The 16,746-nt window shown below is 38.7% G+C and overlaps 1 protein-coding gene across 6 annotated transcripts in view; it reads right to left on the reverse strand.

Annotated features, from left to right (window-relative positions):
- Positions 1-16,746, reverse strand: part of raraa (retinoic acid receptor, alpha a) — a 399,727-nt gene that overhangs the window by 124,652 nt on the left and 258,329 nt on the right. Inside the window, exon 1 of one of the 6 annotated variants that reach the window (XM_059956424.1) lies at positions 7,561-8,255. The exons of the other annotated variants lie outside the window; for them this stretch is intronic. Coding sequence (XP_059812407.1) covers positions 7,561-7,717 — 157 coding nt within the window. The 5' untranslated portion in view covers positions 7,718-8,255. Of the gene's footprint in view, positions 1-7,560; positions 8,256-16,746 lie in introns of those variants that run through there. 6 annotated transcript variants of the gene reach the window in all.

Consider the following 16,746-nt stretch of genomic DNA (forward strand, 5'->3'; position numbering starts at 1 on the left):
TACCAAAGAAACTAGTCACATTTACACCAGGTCAGCATCTGAAAAAGGAGGCTGTATAAGTGCTTTATGTCTGTTCTGCTATTCAAAGATCTTTTACCGATACACCCCTTTCCTGTATTAATTCCATATGCCTCAAGTTCCTTAGTATCTAAATATCTAACATGAGCACAAGAATCTCAACAGCACAATCTTAGCAGCAAGTTCCTCAACCATATTGTCCTACAAAAATGCAAATGCTTAATTCATACAGATTAGCACAAAGGCATCACAGTTCTGCTACTGGCAGAATACTTCTGCCCAATTTCCAAACATTTCAGCTACTCAAACATTTTTCAATGCATCTTCTGACGAGTGTCAAATCAAAAGCCAAAAACATAACACCATGTTGACTCAATAATTGAAGCTAACTGGTTATGCATTTGAAACTTTGTAGCTGTCATCTATTTGCCACAAATGTCAGCAAAAGTGTGTATTTTTCTGGGAATAAAGAGCATGGAATATTCAAGCAAGAAAGCACTTTTGCTTAGCAACATTATTTTTAAAAAAGAATAAAGTGAAAAAGTGCTTTGTTCAGATAGAAATCAGTGATTAAACAGTTGCATGCTGAAATGCCAGGCCTGCAGGCCTGATCAGCCACAGACACGTTTTTCTCACTGCACCACAAACAACAAATGGTCCTTGAGGAGTGGGGGATAACAATCTGTAGTTTAGGTCAAGTTTCAAAAAAAGTAAACACAGTTTTAACAATTACAAGCCTTTGTTCTCTATAGAAATATCCTGAAGTCCCTTAGCTATCACCTGCTCAAGTGAACAATTGAAAGCAGAAGCCCATGCTCTAAAGTTTACACTATTGTGGGGTGCAATGCTGAAACTACTTAACTGTGTTTTGGTTTTATCTTTACTAAAACAGATAAGGTTTAATTGAGAAAGCATAGCATACTCAAGAATCAAATTTGATGGAGTAAAGTTAAATTATGTAATCTTGACAACCTTTATTTGAAAATATTTTCCTTTGCTTCTTTTTTGCCATTTCTCTACAGTAACTTCTCAATTTGTCCATACTAACCAACTTCTGAATAGCTACAGAGCTAACCAAAAACGGAACTATGAGATATCTTTAACAGTAAAACCATTACCAGGTGAAAGAGCTGCACAAAAGGAACCAACATAAGCACTATTATAACTCTGGCAAGGCTCTGATTTCAGAGATACAAGGCCAGGGAGGTGGGGTGAGAAGAGTGGAGATGGTGGTTGAAGACAAAATTATACTGTTGCTGCTTCTGATCATTGTGAAGCAGCAACTTACAAAACAAACAGGAGAAAACGCGAATTACATTGTTAAAATAGTACAGTACCAATCTGATCATTGTGCTCTGGAAGGGTGCAGTCAAACACAGACTCTTAACTGATAAGCAAGAGATAGTTAGCTTCCGAGAACAGTTTGATGAACAGTCACCAAGACAGATCTCCAGTACTGAGAAGATTTGAGTGATGAGCGAAGACTACATATACTTTGCAAACTTAAAAGCATATGTACAGTAGAAATATATACCAGAAGTACAGAAAAGATAGACTTCTAAATGAAGCTGAAACATAGCTCAGAGGTTGCATGTTTAGGAAGTGTTGGTTTCACAGAAAAAGTCTTGTTAAAATACATGGGCCTCAAGATGGATTCGTGGAATTAAAAACGCCTGACATTGAAAGAGGAAATGCCTCAAGCTATAACTGAGTATACAAAGCACAGCCTGCATTCTTTACTTATGAAGTCCACTTATGGCCCGAGAGACCACTCTTTATAACTATGTCTGGTTTACTTATTTCAGCAGAATATTCCAGAAGACATCACACCAAGCACAATTATATTCCTCAAAATGATCAAAAAGGATTCTTCCCTTGTGTTGCTTGAATTTCCAGCATCTGCAGATTTTCTCGTTTGTGATTGGGTCTTCCCTCTAGGATTTTAAAAAATATATAAATCGCATCCAGCTTGGAAACAGGGCACTCATTGCTACTCTGAGTCTAGCCAACTCAAGAAAGATAAAAGCCAAGGCTATCTTGATGTGAATAGCTCACTATTTGCTGACTGAAACATCTGTGTAGCAGAAATGAACTTTCAAAATATTGCAACAGGGAGTCTACTGCAAAAGACAAACTATTTGAATGTGACTGAATCATCATTGGGAGACTATTCATTCCATGTTGGTTTCTAGAAATTTCATATGCAATTTCAGATTCAATTTAAATCTGTGACAAATTTCAAATTGTTGCCTCAGATCTGAACCTTCAATGGGTCTGTTGTCTGTCTGCTGATTGCTTCCAACATTGTTTCAGACTGCTAGCATCAGCAGTCTTCTGCTCATACGGCAATTAAATGTCTATAAATGCACAATGGAGAGTATCCTGACTGGCTGCATCACGACCTGGCATGGAAGCACCAATGCCCATGAATGGAAAAGCCTACATAAAGTAGTGGATATGGTCCAGTCCATCACAGGAAAAGCCCTCCCCACCATTGAACACATCGACAAAGAGCCCTGCCACAGAAAGCAGTGTCCATCATCAAGGACCCCCCCCCCCCCCCCACCATCCAGGCTATGCTCTCTTCTCACTGCTGCCATCAGGAAGGGGTTACAGCTTTAGATTGCACCCCACTGAGTTCAGTGCAGTTACTACCCTTCCACTATCAGGCTCCTAAACCAGCATGTATAACTTCACTCACCGCAACCCTGAACTGTTCCACAACCTATGTACTCACTTTCAAGGACTCTTACTATTTATGTTCTCAGTATTATTTATTATTACTTGCTTTTTTGTAATTGCACACAGTTTGCCTTCTTATGCACATTGCTTGTTTTTCTGCCTTTGTGTAGTTTTTAATTGATTCTATTGTGTTCCTTGCGTCTACTATGATTGCCTGCAAGGAAATAAATCTCAGGGTAGTATATGGTGATATATGCATATTTTAAAAATAAACTTGCTTTGAACTATCTAGTCAAATGACACAGTCACTAATTTTTATGGGTTAACCAGGCATTACAGCAGAAACCCCAAGTAAACATCTAGATTTGCCAAGGCCCACTTTACCTGATACTTCCAGCTGCTGACAATAACTAATCTGTACAATCTACTTTTAGATACACCGATGGCTAGCCTCACAAGCCCTGTGTATTGTCAGCTAGCCTCTCCTAACACCCAGCACAAGCTAAGCAACCAACAGCAGCATGACACAGAAATGCTTTGCTTATTGTAAAGCATGATGCTGGGCTACATAATTTGCATGGAATTGATTTGAATTAAACCATTAGAATTTCAGTATGGGGCAACATTTGCAGTACACGTATGTGAATTCATCTCCAATTTTTAAAACCATAGTGTGGCAAAGGAGGAATGGGAACAAGGGGGAGTTACTTGTAATCTCCATCCAGAACTTTCTTACATAAAATCGTAGGAATGGATGCTGGATGAGACAAGCTTCACTGACTAGGCTTGCTTATGAGGATGTACCAACAAAGGAGTACTGGGTCTTGTGGAACACTACCCCCAAGCAGGGAGCCAATATGCTTGGAAAAGTAATTTGGAAAATGAGAGAAGAAAAATTATTTGATGCTTTTGTTTTATTTCAGCAAGGCTACAGAGTCGAACACGACAGCCTTTTGTCTACAGATAGATCATACCAGGAGGCCAGCCTGGGAGATTTTTGCATCCTGCTGCACATAGTGAACTACATAGCAGATAGTTCTTGCTGAATGAAACTTGAAAATCTAGCCTACATCAAAAGGCAACAAACAGAAATAGAAACTCTGTATACACCAACAACAACAACAAACAATGCCCTTCCCCCCCCCCCCCCCCCCCCCCCCCCCCCCCCTCCCGAGCACCATCCTGGCTATAGTAAACAGTAGAAATCAAGAAAAATAAATCTGTTAATATATGGTCTGGTGTCCTAGTAAGTTTAAATTTATTGTAGAAAATTAATCAATTGAAGAAAACAATATTTTTATTCTAAAAAAAAACATAGTGCATGAATATGGTTTTATGAAAGTACCCAATCAAATCTCAGAAGATATTCTAATGCATATGGCATCCAACAAAATACCTATATTCAATCCTTGCTACGGGAGCACAACCTGTACATGGCAAAATCCTATAAATAGCAAATGAGGTTGGTGACTAGTTCATCTTTTATTTGGTTGTGTTAGCCGATGGAGGAGATATTTTTAAGACGTAGCCCTGTTTCTTCACTTTGTGGTATTTAGCATCTCAAGCCTGTCCTATCATTCAAGAGGTCATTACTGATTTGTATCTACACTCTATTTGCCCCACAGTGCCCACTAAGCTGGTAGCTATAAAAACAATGTTGTGTGCATTTAAAATTATTAACTGGCTTGGCATCCATTGCTTTTTATGTGAGTAAGTCTGATACTTCTACCAGAATTGTGAAGAATTGTTTCCTAACTTCCCTCGGAATAGTTTGCATCCAATTTTAAGGTTGCAATCCTTTCATGCAGGCTCTCTATAAGAGGATAAAAAGTCCTATGTTCTTAATTCTTTTCAAACTTCTATAAACCTCATTGCTGTTTCCATTTATGGCTCTATATTCAGGAATAAAAAGCATTGTCCGGGGCTGCTCCAGATGTAGATCATCCAGGGCTTTGTACAGTTGCCAAAAAATCCTTTCTTTGATACTCCGGCCTCTGTGTAATGATTTACATCCCAAACCAGCAGATGGGGCCTTGGCTTTAACTACTCTTCCAGAGGACAGCATGCCTGACAAAGTAGCACTACTCGAGACTAGTCTACAAGTCATACAGCACCATTCAGTCCTTGCTGCACGAAAGGGAACTATTTAGACTAATACCACATCTGAAATTTGAACCCTTAATTTTTTATGCTTTGGTGCTGAACAAAGATATGCTGGAATGAAATGTAACCTAACTAACACAAGAGTACCCAATTGTATGCTAGGCCCTCAAGTATTTCAAGAAATGCTTTGGTAGTTTTGAATAACTTTCTCAGAAAAGCTGATGAATATTTAATTTCAAACCTAACAACTGTGTTTGCTCTGCATTGTATGTACTTCTGAGGTAGCATTAAGAATACTGATGTGTAGTTAAATTCATAAAGGAAATCAATACTCTGAAGCAAAATATTTTCAAACATCAAACTGCATTCTCATACATCATTTCACTTTGCTCTTTCCTCGGATTCAGATTTATTACACATACGTTGAAACAGACAGTGAAATGCGTCGTTTACGTTAAATAACCAACACACCTGAGGGTGTGCTGCAGGCAGCCCACAAATGTCACAACACATTGCAGCACCAACAGAGCATGCCCACAATGCTCAGCAGAACACACACAACAAAACAGCAGCAGCAAAACAAGCCCCATTCCTCTCTCCCACCCATGAGGACACAAAGTCCTCCCAGCCATGAAGACACATAGTCCTCCAACCCCAATTCAAGGCGTCTCCTGTGGACTCAAGGAGTCTCCTGTGGACTCAAGGATTCACAGACATTGGGCCTTCAACTTCCCCAGTGGACTCACAGACTTAGGGTTCCGGTTCGTTAGAAGTTCTATCTCCACCAAACTACTAAGTCTGCCAATTTTTTAGTAAGTCCCAAGTAGTATCCTACACTCACTGTAAATTGAAGTTTATTGGCTAATGGGCAGGAGTTACAAAGGTAAAGTAAATGGGAGATGTTTGAAGTTTAAAGAAAAATTACCTCTGCCTCCAACTGTCACCCCCAAACCTGGCTCCTTCTGACCCCTTTCTTTCCTCTCTCCTAATCTGTTGCTACGTTATCACCCACAAAGCCATGAACTGCCACCTTCCTCTCCTCCCCTCCTCGAATTGACTATCATTTCCCTCTTCACCTGGCTGCACCTAACACCTACCAGCCCCTGCCTCACTCTTCCCTCTCACTTCTTTCTCCTGCCCACCTCTACCTTCTCAGCCCTAATGCAAGGTCTCAACAGGAAGAGCAAACTGTCCCTCTGCATCCATAGATGCTGACTGGCCTGCCAAGTCCTCCAGTATTTTTTTTTGCTCAATAGTAACAATATTTCAAATTGGTTTACCAGTTCAGACTATCCCAGCCAGTGAAAGATGTTAGAACAATAGCAGCTTTCAACACAACTTTTGAATAAATAAAATATTTTCAAATATTACGTGTCAAATTCCACTCTCAAAAGAAGGACATGAAACTATTGGCGACATCAGCCTGGTAAGCATTTCTGCAGTTTAGATCTTAGGAGGGTTCAGCGATATACCAATTCTGCATGTTTATACTTTTACAATTCACTTCCTTTTGGTGACAACGGAAAGTGGATTTATGATTCTCCCCTCAGAATAAGGAAACCGGGCTTGGTAAAATAAATCTGTAGAGCTAGCATACTAAACGGGCTCTCGCGTGATCTGAAACACAGATCCAAACAAGCAAGAATTCGCCGGAAAGAATAAAGTTGCAGCTTCCAACAACCCTGCGTCATTTTAGTCATGATGTTTTGTTACGTGAAAGTAATCCAATGAGAGATTTATGACGTTGCAATGTTTCCACAATACAACTAATAGAACTCTCTGTGTGTGCTTTTAAACAAGAGACAGAAGTTTTTCAGAAGACTTACAATAGCTGCAAGGAGTGTATTAAACAAGATAAGGCTTGCTGTAGTAAACTACAATACAAAAACCTGAAACTATAAAAATGTTAAAAGCATACACCGTTGCTACGCCTTCACTTAAAACGTCAATTATCGCGCAAAGCATTTGTATTTACGCTGCCACGAATTACAAAGCGTCTCTTACTGTGCATTTTCTATTTAATTTATTTATTAAAATTCAGGTCGGGAGAACGAGGGACATCGCTGATCATCACTATGAAAGTGGTTAGCATAACTGCACGAAATTCACAAACTAAGGAAAATAATGGCAACTGCACCGATCACAAACAGTGGGGCGGATATTATTACATTCTAGTCAAGAACACGTTTAAACTGTTCTAATTTTCTGCAGCCAAGATACTTCTTACAAATTAGATCGAAGTCTGTAGTGCAGGAATGTGCAGGCTCTGCATTGAGATGTAAAAAAAAGCGGGTGGAGCAAAGGGGAGCTTTGTAATATCTTTAATCCTGTCGATGTTCTCTTTTTTTAGTCAAGAATTCGTGCCTTCACTACACTGCAACTATCGGTTTCCAAAGACTCTGAATATGCACGCCGACAGTATGAATATTCTATCGACTCTTACAAAACCTTGATCACTTCTTTCGAAACTGGCGTTCACGGCTTTGTTTAAACTTACATTGTTGACTCTTAACCGCAAACAACTGCTAATCCTCATTTACTTCAAAAACTTGTGCAGTTTGGTGACTTTTTATCGCCGAAAATCTAAAATAGTTTTCAGCATCCTTCGCTAACGTGTTTTAAACAAGTTTAAATAACTGAAGGGCTCAAAATCGAAGAAATCTACTGCACGATACTCGCTGCTCAAAAAATCCCTTAAAATCAATACAAGTTCCTGGAAAAAGAATGGTGTGGATGAAGTGAGTTTGTGGTACCTACACTGAGGGTTGGGCAGCCTCTGCCATTCTTTGTGTCTGATCCCAATGAAGCAATGTGGGCTCGATCCTTTTCCCTGGAGCATGCAGGAGGGACTTTGGGAGTAAAAATCCACCAGCTGTCCTGGATTTACTGTCAACACATCCATGCAGTCAAACATTGCGGAACAGGACAGAAATCAAAACGTAACAGAATAAACGGCAACAATCCACCGTGCTCTTTTCTCTCTCCCTCTTTCTTTGCTTCAGTCAAACAAGGGTCGGTAGATTGCAAATTAGCATCACGCTTCACAGCAAGACCACTGAGTCAGAGGAGGACAAGGTGGCCAGAATTAGAAACAGGGATCATGTTTGAGTTCTGCTCCTGTTGTTGTGACTGGGACCCAGAATCATGGTCAGTCCCAGCTGCTGAAGTCGTGATCCTGTAATCAATCCAATAGTTCATTTACTATTTAAATATCTCGACACGACCAAGCCCAAAAAGGGAGGCGCAGCCTTGCTTAATCAGAATAATATCACCGATTCCACAGCTTCGCTTCTCTCGACGGCCTCGGAGTCTCGATGCAACTTTTTAAAATGCTTCTTCAAATGCCTGGGTTAGTCTTGACGAAGTAAAAGACTCAAGTTTAAACCGTATTTGCAGTCGTGTCCCCTTCCCTCCGATGTTAGGTAAGATGCCTTGGTGCTCTCTGCTGGTATCTCTCCTCCCTCCCTCTCTGTCACTGGGTTAAAAGGATTCATTTGCTTAATATATGCGCCTGAACTCTCACTGAACCCTTTCCCTGGCAGCTAACCTTCAAATGACCCTTCGCCATTCTGACATCACATTCAGCCCCTCTCAATCTCTTCCTTTTCTCTCTCTCTCAGTGCTGCAAATATTCCTGTCAATCAAACCAGAGACAGCGAGGACTCCTGCAGCCAGCAACGGGGGGAGCGCAGAAACAAGGATAACAAGAAGCTGATGGGACTTTACACTTTGGACAATCCATACAAAAGATAATAAATAGCTTTTCTGACGGGTCATTTATAATTTTCACGCAGCAGTTTAAAAAAATAAAATTAACACAAGGTCTGGAAAGGAATATTGGAGACTGGAACTGCTTTGTTAATGTGGGAGCACAAACTGGGAGGTTTATAAAGTTATTTTCTTTTAAACAATATATGGAGAACTAAAGTTCCCCCCCCCCACTGCATCTCACACACCTCCTAGCATTTCTACATTCAGAATTTTGCAGTAAAATAACCTGATTTTATCAAGAAGTATTAAATGGCTGCATAAAATATTGAGAACATAAAATATTACTACTACTACTCTGCACTATTCTGGGAATGCAATTGGCACAGTTGTGATTGAAGATGCATGTGGTTCTGTTTTCAACTGTACCTGTTTGTGTTTGACTAGTTAGGTCTGCTGATGCAGTGGTAAGTGTACTGAGTTGAGAGTTTAAATTGAATGCAATGTCAAAGTTGATAACATGTTGGTTGTGTTTAAAGTTAAAGGTTCTTCAGGCAGAATATATCATACATTATAGTTACTTTTTACAGAAAGCTGACAAACCTAAATGGAAAGCCAAAGTTCAAAACTGAAGACATCATGATTGCATTAGTGAGAAACTAGAGATCAAGGTGAATGAACAGTTATTACATTTTCCATTATTCACATGAAAGCTTTAAGATTTTAAGAGGACACAATGACAGAGGCATGCAAAGAATGAAATCAAAGGTACAGGGATAAACATGCATTTGAATCCTTTCAGAACCCCAGGGCATCCCAATGGTGCATTCACAATTGTAATGCATCCAACTTAAGCTAATATCTTGCACAGCAAGATTGTTCAAATGTCAATGAAACATGGTGAAGATCTTATCCACTGTTCTTCAAAATTTTCAAGGAGTTTACGTACATCTGTCTCTGTTAACAATGCGGTGTACTCCGAGATTGTTTGTTAAACCTGAACCCAAAATCTTCTGATTCAGAAAAAAGTGTAACTGTCACACAGAATGTGAGTAGGTTGGACGATGTATTTGCGCCTTGGGAGAAAAATACTAATATATTGACTTATGATAATTTTGTAGAATGATCGTACTGTTATTAGAGACTATGTTACATGTCTGGGAGTGGGAGTAAACCCTTAAGTGTAAAAATAGAAGTCAATACAGCCTTATAAATTTTTAAGTTCCTTCTATAGGGTAAACACTGCATTGGATATTTGTCCACAGAGACTCTGACCACCATTTCTAAAATAAAAACACGAGCACAAGAAAGATGAAAACTCTAATTTGCTTGCAGACATTCAGATAATAGCCACAAGATATTCGTAGTTTTACTTTTCAAAATGGTACTGTAATTTAACCATCCTTGGGATATTTGTTATTCTCAACTAAGAACGCCTTATTGAATTTCCTAAAACAAAGCAGAGTAACATTCTTTAATTATTCATTTTTTAAATCACTTCAACATTGCTTAGCTTTGACCACTTCAGTCAGTAATATATAAGTTGTAAAAGGTGTTTACAACTTTTATGTCGTGAGTGTAACAAGTTGATATTACTATCTGGAGTGACTGACTCTATGAAACCTCTGAAGAGAGCGGTTCCTGACTGCATCATGTCAAAGGCATTCATCATATGGCTGAATCCTTTATTTTTGTATCTCCCCGGAATTTACATACTTGCAGGCGTAGGAGAGTCTGAGCATCCTGCTCCACCCATGGTCTACCAACACTGCCTCGCTATTCCTCTTTCACACTATTTTTTTATTTTTTGCAGCTTATAGTAATTTTTATGAATTGCACTGTACTGCTGCCACAAAACAACACATTTCCCAACATATGTCAGTGATAATAAAACCTGATTCTGATGGTTAAGGTATGCCAACGATATCTACTAAGGAGCTCAATCTAATTTAAGATGAAGTGTGAAACAACCACTTCCTTGCAATTAATAATATCAGTCTGAAAGAAATGTTGCACCGAATGAAATTGGGTTTGTGCAAACTGCCAAGATTGCTTTCCCTCAAGTTTTCTTCATAATCATTCTTCCTTTTTTTTTGATATGGGATACATTCAACAGCCTGTAGCATTCTTTCGGAAAAACGTGTCCTTTGCCCCCAGCCACAACAGCAATGAGCTGCTCTGAAGCCATGTCCAGGGCCATGGACTGCAGGCCCACAGTCTGTGCGGGGTTTGATGGGTCAGAGGGTAGGAAAAAGGCTTGTTCTGTTCTGCTGAACATTGTGGGCATGCTACACTGGCACTGAAATACGTGGCGACACTTGCGGGCTGCCCCCAGCAAATCCTTGAGTGCGTTGATTGTTAATGCAAATGATGCATTCACTGTATGTTTTGATGTATATGTGATAAATAAATGAATCTGAATCTAGTGCAACGTAACAAGACCAGAATAATGGGACAGCAATCACCTCTGGTATTCAGTCAGGACACTGAGAAGCTACGAGCTAAATTTCAAGTGCTCCTAATAGAAATAGAAAGATAACAGTTATCTCAGATAATGAGTAGATTCTAATTGTATAGCAGTATTGCTGAAAGACCATTTCCACCCTTAACATGGAGTTATATGCAGTTAATGGAAATGGGTGCTGCATTTACGACTGCATTTGGAAGGTGCCTCATCTTCATTAAAAACTTGCTAGCTTAAAGATTTACCACTCCCTAAGATGACACAAGGCATGTCTCAAAGGATGGTTCTTCACCATGTTGCTGTCAACAAAAATATCACAGTAAGAAAGAAATAGTGGCAAGGGCTGCTATTTGCAGCTAATTCTTTTGGCAATGGGGAATTTGTGCTTCCATACTGTTTGTCAAATAGAGAAGCGGTACTTTCACTGTTTTTCTACATGGACTAATATCACAAAAATTCTGTGTTCAGAAGATGAAACAGAATCATTTTGCAGCTGTATTCTGTCTTGGCATAAATCGTCTGAATCAGATTTGGAATACAATCAAGTTAATGGCTAGGTGTCCAAAACAAGAACACAGTAAGCAAAATTACAGAAGAAAATAAAAAAAACGTTCTTGGCATTAACTTGAGGACAATGTAAGAAACTAATCATTGATTTACATAGTTTATGCAGTAAAAGAGTGCAAACATCCCACTGATATCAGAGGGATTGTCATGTTCACTGCTGAGAAGAGCGATTAGCATGTTTTCTGTTTAAAAGGTGCTTGTCAGGCAGAAGCTGTGACTTTAAATTACCATTTGAACAGGGTCTATGGGGTTCCTAATGTATTTGCAAGCTAGGGGGAAAGAAAATCTCCCACCGCTTGCCACAGTTTCTTCAGAATTGGCTGGCCTTGTGAATGGGAGGCCTGTGATGGGTAATCGTCCTGCAGCTCTTTATATCTCAATAGCAAATGCCCAGATGAAAAATACTCTTTGAAAATCTCATTATGGAACTTGTGAACATACAAAATTAATAGTGACATTAAAAATAATATGGGGCTAAAGACTGTCAAAATTTCATCCTTTGTTTTTTTAAATGAAGGCTTTTTTTATTTGTGTAACTGTTCTCTTACTGAAGGGGGATGTGGAGTGGTGAAGAATAGAGAAAATCCTAAATCACCCAGAACAGGTATGCTGAAAACAAGCTATCATTTTGATTCAAATTAAACTGGATTAAAAGATCCAGTACACCTCTATATTCAACGTATATGGTAGAAATTATGGAACTGGCAAATTCCTGCTGGGAACAATGGTGCTTCTCATGTGGCCTAGAAATAGCAATATTCATACATACGTCAAAAACACAGGAGAGTACAGCACAGGAACAGACCTTTTGGCCCATGATGTTGTGCTGAACTAATTAAGTTAATTAGATTTACTCAGCTCTCTCCAGAGAAGTTACTTTGCGATGCAATTCTGTATTTGAATGAAACATGACTATTGAGTATTGGTGGGGGAAGGGGATAAATAAATTGCTCAAGAAACTTTGATTAACTCTTTAAGAAGAATGTAAAATAGTAACCACAGCAATTGCCAGTACTCCCATTCACACTGATTTATCAATCATACAATGAAAGATTTTGCTAGATACAGTATCTTTGACTTTGGAAACCAAATAAATTTCTAGACCACAAAGGACTAGAAGTTAAATATAACTGAACAGATTGGACAAAACTTACTTTTGTTTGCTTTCTCTTCCAACAAACCACAAACATAACAGCAATGGAATGGAGACAACAGTAGAAACTGCACAATATCATATTATTGGGGACTAGGAGTAGGGATACTAATTTGAAATGGCCATGTGTGCAACGTGTTTATATTTCATTTTTCTGCAAACAATATACTATAGGTGTTAGCCACACGCTTGCACCAGTAGCACAACACTTTCTGTCCCAACCAAATGGATAACTCCACTCATACTCTAACAACAATGCTGCCCCTGCCTTCAATACAAGAAATAAAAACATAATCACTGACAATTGATAAATATATAAATTTTAAGAGCCATAACTACTTTCAGAGTAGATGCACAATTTAAATTGATGCTCATGGAATACTACAGAGGTATAGGTACATGAGATTCAGTAACATACCAATAAATTAAAGTTTCACATTGTATTCACCAATCAGTCACAGGTAGTTTTTGGGTCAAGAAGGGAGAATACAACAGAGTTACCAAAAGGTAATTAAAAATGATGATATAAGTTATGAAATAAATCAATATCTTAAGTAAATCAGATAACTAAAGTTGTCTGTCAAAACTTTAGCTCCTGCACCATAGAATCTTCCATTTGTTTGTGCAGTTTATCCTAAGTTAAAATTGCTAAACAATTATTTATTTTAAGAATGAAATAAAATAAAGGAATATTCTAGATAAAAATATACAGATACAGCCACCTTGGCTAAAATCTGGGATTGCCACTCCCAATGTAGTGAAGGTCAAATAACACAGGCTGTGTCGGTAAATGATACCTCAGTGTGTGCGAGATCACCAATGGGGCTATTTCACTGCTCATCAACAAGGCTGAAGAAAGCTTCAATATTGTTTGTTATCAAAACCCACAGGAAAATGAGTAATCCTTCAGGGCACCATTAAAGGCATAATGTGATCAGCAGAATTAGTCCACCACTGCAGCTTTACTCAGTTTCCCAGACAACAGTGGGTTCAGTATCACGCGCAATAGGGTCACTCCAGTGTTTGGCACTGAGGTTGACCTAAGATTGCAACGCAGGCTTCTCCATCTATTGGGATGCACAACCAAGATGGTTTACACACACAAAGTCCAACAGCCTAAAATTTCTGGTTAAATATGACGGGAATAATTTGAAACTAATTACAAAATTTGACATACACACTAATTATTAGCATTTCTTAGTTAAAAGGAAAATAAGAATAAGAAAAAATTTCAACTTCAGTTGGTCATTGTTGACGAAATACTTTAAGCAGTAAATCTCGCTTATCCAAATCCTCCTTACCCCCTTCTCATTACTCATACAGGCCCAACGCAAGGGACAGTGCAGTGACAACAATGAATAGTGGCCATTAATCATACAAAGAAAGAAAAAAATAAAGCTAAACCAGTTTACCATTCATCATGGGGATGGACAAAAGCATGGAGACGATGACTTTTATCCTCAAACACATCCCAGATTTTTCATAAAATATAAAAGAGAGAAAAGAAAAGTATTTGAAGGGGAAAAGACTGAAATTCTTTGTTGGATCAATGTTTTTTAAATCTTTCTTTTTAACTTGAAATGTCCTGAATAATATTTAACTTGATTCTCTGTTCCACTGCTTTCTCATCAATCTACCTTTCACCCCTTCCTTTTATGTATTTCATACTATTGTAATGCACTATTCAATCAGTACCCCAATCAAATATTTAGGCCTTTGTGCTTCTCACTATCTGTGCCCTTTGGTTCAAAGGATGTCATTAATCCAACTCATCGTGAACCATACAAAGGAGTTTCAGAAGAAATATTCAACGTATCCAGAACCCACTAATAACAAAAGGATAAAAACCAGTGGCCTTCCTGTCACCACTCTACTACAGGGGACTGACGGAGGCCATTGGGCAAAAGAGCTAAATGTTGCCACTGGGCTAATCTTGCATTCTGTTACCAATACATAATCATGAGTGGAAGGTATTTCCCTAGTTGCTTCATACTGATGCCCTGTCCAACTATACGTACAAAAGCAAACACAAAAGTGCAGCCTTAAAGCCTCCCTACAAATTTAACTCAAGTGTGACAAAACAATGACTTTTACTAGTATGTGTGTTACACAGAACCAGCAGAAATGATTTATGAAAATTTCCAAATTTCACTTCACTGACACTAGTTCACAGAAAGAATCAGAATCAGGTTTATTATCTCTGTCATAAGTTGTGAATTGTTGTTTTGTGGCAGCAAAACAGTGCAAAACATAAAAATAGCCATAAGTCACAAAAAAGGTAAGGTAATACAACGTGCATTGTTTTTCATTTTGTTTTAATTTTAGAGATACAGCGCAGAATAGGCCCTTCCAGCCCAAGCTGCCCAGCATCCCCTAATTTGACCTTAGCCTAATCATAGGACAAGTTACAATGAACAATTAACCTAATAACTGGTACATCTTTGGGCTGTGGGAGGAAACCGAAGCACCCGGAGAAAACCCACGCATTCCACAGGAGAGGATGTACAGACTCCATACAGAACACTGTGGAATTGAACTCCAAATTTTGGAACACTCTGCTGTAATAGCACACAATGTTACTGTGGTGCCCAATTATTTCATAATGCCTGGTTGTTCCAAATTATTTCACAGTACAGTTTGAATTTCAGTCAATATTCTGGTGTAGGCAGCAAATTTGCAAACAGCAAGTCTCACAAAAGAGAACTGAAATAAATGACCACGATCTTGTGTTTAAGGTGCTGGTTGAGGGTTAAGTGTTATCTAGGAAATCATTAAAAAGTGCCTTCTTCTCTAATGCTGTAGTGGGACCTGTAATGACCAGTTTAGAAGGCAGTCTGGACCTTGGGTTAATGACTTACCCTGAAGGAGACAATTCCTCAGTACTGCATTGAAGTGCCAGACTAGACTCTGGACTGATGCCCAGACCAATGACTGCTTTTAACACCGATCCAAAATTGATAAGTTATGAAAACTTTCTTGATCTGTAGCACAAAAGGGTGATGCCACAATATATTCAGTCTGATGACCGCAAGAAATAAATTAAAACTATCTGTTGATATTTCACACCTTTCTAATATTAAGTGCATGAAAGCCAATAGTACAGCAGAGAAGAATCTGTATCAATAAGAATAATTCAGTTAATCCCAGTGGCCCTACTCTGTCCTAGTATGGCTGCAATCTTTTTCTCTTCAGGTATTTATCCAAATTCTTTCCAAGTCTATTTTCATCATAATAACTCAGTGCATAAGAACATTTTCCTTCAAAGTTGTTAAACCCTTCAGCCATTGGAAACAGTTTATTTATTCTAACTTGTTTAAGGCAAACATGATCAAGGGCAACATTAATACAATCCTCAGGATGCAGCTGTATATGCAACACAACTTTGGAAAACAGATTCCCTACTCCCTGCACCATAATAGCAGTCTTGGCAACATATGGGATGCCCTTTTCAAACACTATTCTAGACAACAGAATACTTAATGCAAATTTTTATTAATCACTTTCTATTAACTTAACCCTGTCAGGTGACAGGCCATTCCTTTTTTGTCAATCACATGGACAGATAGAGTTCACATGACCAGGGTAAGTGCAGATATAATTGAATAAGTTTTAAATAGTCTCAATCACTCTTAATTATTTCACTAACTCTCCCTTCAGTCCACTAACTTGCTGTCAGCTGTACAACATCCATTTAACATCCTCAGTGGTAGCTTTCATTTACCAGAAATCCTCTGCAGTGTGACTGAAAATTGAATTATACCACTCAGGCAAAGGCATATCTGAGCATAGTGATACTCACCAGTGTTTTATTCTTCCACATATTCATCAAAGAAGATAACAAGTCATGTCATGCACAGTAATTAGAATCTCACTTTAAGCAAGATCAGTTGTCTCACTCCTATCCTTATATAAATCATAGATGTCTCAGCATGCCATATTGATGTAAATAACCTGATACAGACAACAGATACCTGGGAATGAGGTAACAGGGGACAACCCCAGTTGTGTAAGGGCGTCAGCATCAGATGAGTTGAAGCTCAAGGATACAAGC

The sequence above is a fragment of the Hypanus sabinus genome, chromosome X1 (genome assembly GCF_030144855.1).
Source record: "Hypanus sabinus isolate sHypSab1 chromosome X1, sHypSab1.hap1, whole genome shotgun sequence".
Lineage (NCBI taxonomy): Eukaryota > Metazoa > Chordata > Chondrichthyes > Myliobatiformes > Dasyatidae > Hypanus > Hypanus sabinus.